The sequence below is a fragment of the Gadus macrocephalus genome, chromosome 22, assembly GCF_031168955.1.
Source record: "Gadus macrocephalus chromosome 22, ASM3116895v1".
Classification (NCBI taxonomy): Eukaryota; Metazoa; Chordata; class Actinopteri; order Gadiformes; family Gadidae; genus Gadus; species Gadus macrocephalus.
In genome coordinates, this window is record NC_082403.1 from 1,862,059 (window position 1) to 1,872,058 (window position 10,000).

General features: G+C 46.2%; 3 protein-coding genes across 4 annotated transcripts in view; 1 reads left to right on the plus strand and 2 right to left on the minus strand.

Annotated features, from left to right (window-relative positions):
• Positions 1 to 1,539, plus strand: part of cart4 (cocaine- and amphetamine-regulated transcript 4) — a 6,117-nt gene extending 4,578 nt beyond the window's left edge. Inside the window, exons 4-6 of the mRNA XM_060044045.1 lie at positions 177 to 390; positions 765 to 860; positions 1,197 to 1,539. The gene's annotated coding sequence lies outside the window, so the exon portion shown is untranslated. The remainder of the gene's footprint in view (positions 1 to 176; positions 391 to 764; positions 861 to 1,196) is intronic.
• A 1,076-nt stretch (positions 1,540 to 2,615) lies between these two features.
• jtb (jumping translocation breakpoint) lies at positions 2,616 to 8,638 on the minus strand. 2 transcript variants are annotated; one of them, XM_060044040.1, is made up of 6 exons: positions 8,309 to 8,638; positions 7,635 to 7,957; positions 7,261 to 7,334; positions 7,076 to 7,152; positions 6,894 to 6,973; positions 2,616 to 2,925 (listed from the first exon to the last, which is right to left on the minus strand). In XM_060044040.1, exons 2-6 carry the CDS (start codon positions 7,721 to 7,723, stop codon positions 2,769 to 2,771), a joined length of 477 nt encoding a protein of 158 aa, XP_059900023.1. In that variant the 5' UTR covers positions 7,724 to 7,957; positions 8,309 to 8,638; the 3' UTR covers positions 2,616 to 2,768. The 2 variants fall into 2 exon arrangements, with proteins under 2 accessions (XP_059900023.1, XP_059900024.1); XM_060044041.1 differs by having other exon boundaries at positions 7,294 to 7,334; positions 8,309 to 8,589.
• Positions 8,639 to 8,837: 199 nt separating this feature from the next.
• The window catches only part of glmp (glycosylated lysosomal membrane protein), a 5,222-nt gene continuing 4,059 nt past the window's right edge, over positions 8,838 to 10,000 (minus strand). The window contains exon 7 of the mRNA XM_060043925.1: positions 8,838 to 9,409. Within this exon, the coding sequence (XP_059899908.1) occupies positions 9,235 to 9,409 (175 nt within the window). The 3' untranslated portion in view covers positions 8,838 to 9,234. The remainder of the gene's footprint in view (positions 9,410 to 10,000) is intronic.

Sequence of the window (10,000 nt, forward strand, 5' to 3'; positions counted from 1 at the left end):
CATGACTGTGATACATGACTGTGATCATTACTGTGATACATGAGTCATGTATCACAGTCATGTATCACAGTCATGTCACAGTCATGTATCACAGTCATGTCACAGTCATGTATCACAGTCATGTATCACAGTCATGTAACATGACTGTGATAAACAGGTGATAAACAGGGGTGAAGGGGTGAAGACGAAGCTCCGACCTGATGCGCGGAGAGGCGTAGGGAGAAGGGCGTGGCCTGCTAGCTGCTAGCGTTGAGCGGGCTTGACGGGGGGATGAGGTCTGTGGGGCCGGTCGTGGTCCTCTGCTTGGCCCTCCTCCTTCTGTCCCCGGCTCCTCCCACTGAGGGGAGCCTGCCAGAGCTCACCAGCCCGGCCACGGACCACCTGGGACCTGTACGTACCTAATACATACTTATACTACACTTTATATGATATATTATTGGTTATGATAAACTTTACAATATACGTTATAGTACACATTCTCCTGTATGCTAAATATTACATATTATGCTACACTTTGTTATATGATAAATTACACTTTAAATAATATATTATAGGTTATACTAAACTTTACAATTATATTATACTACTCTTTCTATTATAAACTATAGATACAACTACATCTCTCTCTCTCTCTTTCTCTCTCTCTCTCTCTCTCTCTGTGTAGAAAGATGGATATAATGAATAAATACATAAATACAGGTAGAATCTAAATCTAATTGTAGACATAGCTGCGTCTGATCAATGATAAGGAGGTTTCCCCCCAGGTGAGCCCCCCCCCTGGCAGGGCGGTCTCCCCCCACTCAGACAACCGACTCCCCGGAGTGTGTCGACGCCTGCGCAGACGGAGAATCACCGTCCTGGTAAACCCAGAGAACTACTAACAGACCTGATAATACTAGGGAGAACTACTAACAGACCCGATAATACTAGTGAGAACTAATAACAGACCCGATAATACTACTGGGAACAACTAACAGACCCGATAATACTAGTGAGAACTAATAACAGACCCGATAATACTACTGAGAACAACTAACAGACCCGATAATACTACTGGGAACTACTAAACAGACCCGATAATACTACTGAGAACTACTAAACAGACCCGATAATACTACTGGGAACTACTAAACAGACCCGATAATACCACTGATACCTAAAAACAGACCCGATACTACTCTCTCTCTCCCCCTCAGTGCAACTCGGATAAGTTCTGCTCCAGCCCCGGTGGGTCCGCGTCGCTACGGCGGAGGTCTGGGGGTTCGAGTCCCGGTCAGACCTGTCGCTGCCCCCGAGCCTCGCGCTGCTCACACGTCTTTATAAGGAGTTCCCTGTGATGTCATCACAGCACCGCATGATCCGCATCTCTATATAAGGAGCTTCCTCTGATGTCACACGCACACCTGCAAATATTTGATTAGACGTGTTAGATGTGATAACGGTAGTTTATGATTGATAATAGACTGTTAGATGTAATAAATGGATTTTATGATTGATTATAGACTGTTAGATGTAATAAATGGATATTATGATTGAATATACTAGGGCGTTGGTTACTTTGCACCCAATTTAAACAAGACCCACAGACGACAGGTGTAATCCATTTTAGAATAAATGGTATAGTGAAACCAGTATAGTGTACGGACATAAAGTTCAACCAGTATAATGCACAGGTTTAAAGTTTAAACCAGTATAGGTTACAGGTGTAAAGATAAACCAGTAAAATGTACAGGTGTAAACCAGAAGAGTGCAAAAAACAAAACAATGTAAAGAACAGGTGTAATCCATGTACAGATGTAAAGATAAACGAACCACAACTTAACTACTTTGACATGTTATAAAACTTTGATTGTTTATTTTTGCATAAAATTCCCAGAAGCAGTCGACGGCGGAATGGTTTGAAGACGAACACCGCGATGAACCTAACTAACTCACTGTTAACGCACATAGTGAGTTAATAGTGAGTTAGTAGTGAGTTAACAGTGAGTTAACAGTGAGTTAGTAGTGTGAGTTACCAGTGAGTGTTGACTCCTCAACACCAACGGCCCTCGCCCCTTCGTTACCGCTGGACAAGGGGACGTGAAGCGGTAACCCTAGAACTGGTACGAGACCTGGACCAGACCAGACCTAGGGACCAGGCGTATACTGGTTCTGGACTAAAGACGGCAAAGGATGCATGGGAATACTGTCGGTTTAATGTGCTTTGAAGAAAACCACGAGGGGGGCAGACCTGCAGGGGGTTAAAGGTGGTGCAGAACCACCAGACCGGACCTCGTCCTCAGTCTATAGACCGGTCTGCTCAGAGTCCTCCTCAGTCTATAGACCGGTCTGCTCAGAGTCCTCCTCAGTCTATAGACCGGTCTGTTCACAGCAAGTAGTAGTTCAATCTGTCCAGACCCCTCCAGAAGTCCAGAACCCCTAATCAAGGTCCTGATCGAGGTCCTGATCGAGGTCCTGATCGAGGTCCTGATCAAGGTCCTGATCAAGGTCCTGATCCTAGTCCAGGTCAATGTCCGGGTTCAGGTCCTGGTCCTTATCCAGGTCTGGGTCCTGATCCAGGTCCAGGTCCAGGTCCTGGTCCAGGTCCGGGTCCAGGTTCAGGTCCAGGTTCCAGGTCCGGGTCCAGGTTCAGGTCCCGGTCTGGATCCAGGTCAGGTCAGGTCAGGTTCCCGGTCCTGGTCCGGGTCCTGCCTCTGGTCCAGGTCCGGGTCCAGGTTCCCGGTCCGGGTCCGGGTCCTGGCTCTGGTCCAGGTCCGGGTCCCGGTCCTCTAGATGGACTCTATCTGGCGGCGGACCTTCTCGGAGGCGAGGCGGTCCAGGGACCGCTGTCGGCCGACCACCACCAGCGCCAGCAGCACCATGAGGCCGAGCACCACCCCCTCCATCCTCCAGAACAGCACCTCCTCCATCAGGGCCGAGCGGCAGCTGGGGAGGGCAGCACACACCCACACACTGCTATGGTCACCAGGTACTAGTATATACTAGTATAACACACCCACACACCGCTATGGTCACCAGGTACTAGTATATACTAGTATAACACACCCACACACCGCTATGGTCACCAGGTACTAGTATATACTAACATAACACACCCACACTGCTATGGTCACCAGGTACTAGTATATACTAGTATAACACACCCACACTGCTATGGTCACCAGGTACTAGTATATACTAACATAACACACCCACACACTGCTATGGTCACCAGGTACTAGTATATACTAGTATAACACACCCACACACTGCTATGGTCACCAGGTACTAGTATATACTAGTATAACACACCCACACACTGCTATGGTCACCAGGTACTAGTATATACTAGTATAACACACCCACACACTGCTATAGTCACCAGGTACTAGTATATACTAGTATAACACACCCACACACTGCTATGGTCACCAGGTACTAGTATATACTAGTATAACACACCCACACTGCTATGGTCACCAGGTACTAGTATATACTAGTATAACACACCTACACACTGCTATGGTCACCAGGTACTAGTATATACTAGTATAACACACCCACACTGCTATAGTCACCAGGTACTAGTATATACTAGTATAACACACCCACACACTGCTATAGTCACCAGGTACTAGTATATACTAGTATAACACACCCACACACTGCTATGGTCACCAGGTACTAGTATATACTAGTATAACACACCCACACTGCTATGGTCACCAGGTACTAGTATATACTAGTATAACACACCCACACACTGCTATGGTCACCAGGTACTAGTATATACTAGTATAACACACCCACACACTGCTATAGTCACCAGGTACTAGTATATACTAGTATAACACACCCACACACTGCTATGGTCACCAGGTACTAGTATATACTAGTATAACACACCCACACACTGCTATGGTCACCAGGTACTAGTATATACTAGTATAACACACCCACACACTGCTATGGTCACCAGGTACTAGTATATACTAGTATAACACACCCACACTGCTATGGTCACCAGGTACTAGTATATACTAGTATAACACACCCACACACCGCTATGGTCACCAGGTACTAGTATATACTAACATAACACACCCACACTGCTATGGTCACCAGGTACTAGTATATACTAGTATAACACACCCACACTGCTATGGTCACCAGGTACTAGTATATACTAACATAACACACCCACACACTGCTATGGTCACCAGGTACTAGTATATACTAGTATAACACACCCACACACTGCTATGGTCACCAGGTACTAGTATATACTAGTATAACACACCCACACACTGCTATGGTCACCAGGTACTAGTATATACTAGTATAACACACCCACACACTGCTATAGTCACCAGGTACTAGTATATACTAGTATAACACACCCACACACTGCTATGGTCACCAGGTACTAGTATATACTAGTATAACACACCCACACTGCTATGGTCACCAGGTACTAGTATAACACACCCACACACTGCTATAGTCACCAGGTACTAGTATATACTAGTATAACACACCCACACACTGCTATAGTCACCAGGTACTAGTATATACTAGTATAACACACCCACACTGCTATGGTCACCAGGTACTAGTATATACTAGTATAACACACCCACACACTGCTATGGTCACCAGGTACTAGTATATACTAGTATAACACACCCACACACTGCTATAGTCACCAGGTACTAGTATATACTAGTATAACACACCCACACACTGCTATGGTCACCAGGTACTAGTATATACTAGTATAACACACCCACACACTGCTATGGTCACCAGGTACTAGTATATACTAGTATAACACACCCACACACTGCTATGGTCACCAGGTACTAGTATATACTAGTATAACACACCCACACTGCTATGGTCACCAGGTACTAGTATATACTAGTATAACACACCCACACACTGCTATGGTCACCAGGTACTAGTATATACTAGTATAACACACCCACACACCGCTATGGTCACCAGGTACTAGTATAACACACCCACACACCGCTATGGTCACCAGGTACTAGTATATACTAGTATAACACACCCACACTGCTATGGTCACCAGGTACTAGTATAACACACCCACACTGCTATGGTCACCAGGTACTAGTATAACACACCCACACCGCTATGGTCACCAGGTACTAGTATATACTAGTATAACACACCCACACTGCTATGGTCACCAGGTACTAGTATATACTAGTATAACACACCCACACACTGCTATGGTCACCAGGTACTAGTATAACACACCCACACTGCTATGGTCACCAGGTACTAGTATAACACACCCACACCGCTATGGTCACCAGGTACTAGTATATACTAGTATAACACACCCACACCGCTATGGTCACCAGGTACTAGTATATACTAGTATAACACACCCACACTGCTATGGTCACCAGGTACTAGTATATACTAGTATAACACACCCACACACTGCTATGGTCACCAGGTACTAGTATATACTAGTATAACACACCCACACTGCTATGGTCACCAGGTACTAGTATATACTAGTATAACACACCCACACTGCTATGGTCACCAGGTACTAGTATATACTAACATAACACACCCACACTGCTATGGTCACCAGGTACTAGTATAACACACCCACACTGCTATGGTCACCAGGTACTAGTATAACACACCCACACTGCTATGGTCACCAGGTACTAGTATATACTAGTATAACACACCCACACTGCTATGGTCACCAGGTACTAGTATAACACACCCACACTGCTATGGTCACCAGGTACTAGTATAACACACCCACACTGCTATGGTCACCAGGTACTAGTATATACTAGCATAACACACCCACACACTGCTATGGTCACCAGGTACTAGTATATACTAGTATAACACACCCACACACTGCTATAGTCACCAGGTACTAGTATATACTAGTATAACACACCCACACACTGCTATGGTCACCAGGTACTAGTATATACTAGTATAACACACCCACACTGCTATGGTCACCAGGTACTAGTATATACTAGTATAACACACCCACACTGCTATGGTCACCAGGTACTAGTATATACTAGTATAACACACCCACACACTGCTATAGTCACCAGGTACTAGTATATACTAGTATAACACACCCACACACTGCTATAGTCACCAGGTACTAGTATATACTAGTATAACACACCCACACTGCTATGGTCACCAGGTACTAGTATATACTAGTATAACACACCCACACACTGCTATGGTCACCAGGTACTAGTATAACACACCCACACACTGCTATGGTCACCAGGTACTAGTATATACTAATACAATACACCCAGATACACTACTATGGTCACCATATACTAGTATAGATAATAATATAACACACCACATAGTATAATACACCCACATACACTACTATAGAATAATACACTGACATACACTACTATAGTACATTAGTGTATGTTGGTGTATTATACTATACAGTGTATTATATTAGTATATACTAATATAATACACCAGGTCAGGTATCAGGCTCAGACGCCGCGCTCATCGTTATTCGTCCAGTGGCGTCACGCTGGCCAATCCAGCAGCCTGTTTACGTCACACAAAAGGATCAGATCAGCTCTCTGGGAACCTCGACGGAGGTGAAAGCAGGTACCTAATTTTGGCGATCGAAACGCAAAAAAAGGAGGGCCGAGTCGAGGCGAGATGAGCTGGTACACTATACACTAATATAATACACTATATGCACTATTATTATACATCAATATACAATATGACATCATCATCATCCCAGCCCCCTGGGTAACGATGACATCATCATCATCCCAGCCCCCTGGGTAACGATGACATTATCATCATCCCAGCCCCCTGTAACCAGGGTAACGAATGGTCCTCACCTCTTGTACTCCTCTCTGTTGGACTTGGAGCAGTTCACCGTCTCCACGTAGCCCGTCTGCTCACAGGCCGCCCAGGGCTTCTACAAACATACACATCAATACATTATACAAACACACACATCAATACAAACACACAAACATCTACACACATAAGTAGAGGTTTGACCACACGCAGAACTCACGGTGCTGCACTGAGAACACTCGACCGTCACCACAAAGTCCTCCAGCTGCCAGCAGGGGGCGTCCGAGGCCCTGGTAGCTGAGAGAGAGAGAGCGAGAGAGAGAGAGAGAGAGAGAGAGAGAGACTGAGTCACATGCTTTCATCCTCATCAACAGGCTGAGTGTATGTATAAAGTAGAACACCTACTATGTCTTGTAGGTGAAGTGACGAGATGTTTACCTGCGGTCTTCTCATCACTCAGGAGACTGGCCCCAAACACTCTGAAACACACATTCAGCTTTTTAAAAACAGGACACACACACACACAGCATCTTTCAGCCTACCTGACCATCGTCGCGGTCATGTGGACGCAATACATTCTTCAAAACGCAAAAGCACGCAAATGTATCTATAATATATAATAGAAGGTGTAGGTGTAGTATAATTTATATGCATTATTATTGTTATTATATTGTAAAGTTGAGTATATAACCTATAATATACTATATAAAGTGTAGTATATTATCGGCGAACGCAGCAGCCGCGCATCGGCCCGATATATCGGCCTCACCACCGCTCACCTGAGAGACACCAGGCCCCAGAAGAGGGCGTGCAGAGCCAGGGCCCGCGGTCTGAAACACGCCATCGGGATCCGGCAGTCGCTCTCCATCAGCCCGGCCCTCCACGCAGCCAGCCGCGCGGCCACCCTGCCTGACCGCCCCCCTGGGGGGGGGGTGTAGACTGAAGACGTGTGTGGAGTAGAGGGCTGTGTTGTTTGGAGGAGCGTGCTGCAGAGTATACCTGTTTGTAGAGTGTAGTGTGTAGGGAGTAGTTGTGTTGTTGTCTAGAGTGTGATGTGGAGAGTTTAGAGTGTGTAGAGTGTAGTGGTTTCACAGTGACGACACTGGAAGAAAAACAAACACAAGCTAGCATCAGTTAGCTGCTGGACCAGCTCACTCACGTCTCCTTCCTCTCGTTATACTGTCCTTATGTAAAAATAGGCATTGTACAATTAATATACATGATATACTACTCAGTATACTGCTAGCACAACAGCTACCAGACTGCTATATCGCTAGCATAACAGCTACCAGACTGCTAGCACAACAGCCATCAGACTGCTCGCACAACAGCTACCAGACTGCTAGCACAACAGCTACTAGACTGCTATAATGATTGTCTAATACGTACAGGAACAGTATACTACTAGTCTAATAGATACATGTATTTAAGTACATCTTGCTCTAATACCCACCAGTAGCTTGGGGCTCCGCGGTCGATCACTGGCAACTGAACGATATGTTCTTTAAAGGCTCAATAAAATCCGTATTTTATACAATATAAGAACAGTATCTCCAATGACACTACCTCGGGTTGTTGTTTTTGACCAGAACTACCACTGTACTATTGTATTATAGGACATATTTAATACTTTCGCTCCAATGATCCTTCTCTCCGCTCTCTACGGTCGCCATCTTGGGTGATGCTGGAAGTGGACGGGTCAGAGTGACGTCACGATGTGCGACAACAACAACAACAACAACAACAACAAAACTACTGGTAAGGTTTAGACAACCCTTTCCTGGTTAGGTTTAGGCAACACAACTACTGGTTAGGTTAAGACAACACAACTTCTGGTTAGGTTTAACAACATTACTAATGGTTAGGTTTAAAAAGACACAAATACTGGTTAGGTGTAGACAACATAACTAATGGTTAGGTTTAAGTAACATAACTACTGTTTGGTTTAAGTAACATAACTACTGGTTAGGTCTAGACAACACTTTCCCAGTTAGATTCAGGGTTTATTTGTAATTCCATTCAGTTCCAATTCAATTCAATAATTCCATTTGTAAAACACGAAGCTTTGTACAACAATGACAAAAACAAACAATAATTCAATTTCAATAATCATGGAAGAAATTGTTCAACAGTCTCAGAAAATTGCAATAAAAATTGTGTTTTATACAGAAAATGCTAAAAACAAGTTCAATGTCCTACAGTAGAACAAGCCCTTGAGCAAGGCACCTGAGGATTCAAACTCCAACCAGAGCGTTTAAAGTCCCTTCTGAGGCCTCAGAGACAGTGGTCCTAGTTGATTGGCCGGTAGCCCTGCCACTCGGCCAGGCGGTGGTCCAAGCTGATTGGCCGGTAGCCCTGCCACTCGGCCAGGCGGTGGTGCTAGTTGATTGGCCGGTAGGCCTGCCCCTCGGCCAGGCGGGGCTTCCTGACGCAGACGAAGACCCCGCCCAGCAGCAGGAGCAGCAGGGGGGTCCCGAGGCCCACGGCCATGATGGAGATGACCAGGGGGGAGAAGGAGTCCGCCGGGGGGGCCCCGACGCCAGCCAGCACCGTCCTGAAACACACGCCACTCCTCAGAATCACTCCTGGCTCCACCTCCCAGCTCAGGTACTGGGTGGTGCTGTAGGAGGCTCCACCTACCAGCTCAGGTACTGGGTGGTGTTGTAGGAGACTCCACCTACCAGCTCAGGTACTGGGTGGTGCTGTAGGAGGCTCCACCTACCAGCTCAGGTACTGGGTGGTGCTGTAGGAGGCTCCACCTACCAGCTCAGGTACTGGGTGGTGTTATAGGAGACTCCACCTACCAGCTCAGGTACTGGGTGGTGTTATAGGAGGCTCCACCTACCAGCTCAGGTACTGGGTGGTGTTGTAGAGGGCTCCACCTACCAGCTCAGGTACTGGGTGGTGCTATAGGGGGCTCCACCTACCAGCTCAGGTACTGGGTGGTGCTATAGGGGGCTCCACCTACCAGCTCAGGTACTGGGTGGTGCTATAGGGGGCTCCACCTACCAGCTCAGGTACTGGGTGGTGCTATAGGAGGCTCCACCTACCAGCTCAGGTACTGGGTGGTGCTATAGGAGGCTCCACCTACCAGCTCAGGTACTGGGTGGTATTGTAGAGGGCTCCACCTACCAGCTCAGGTACT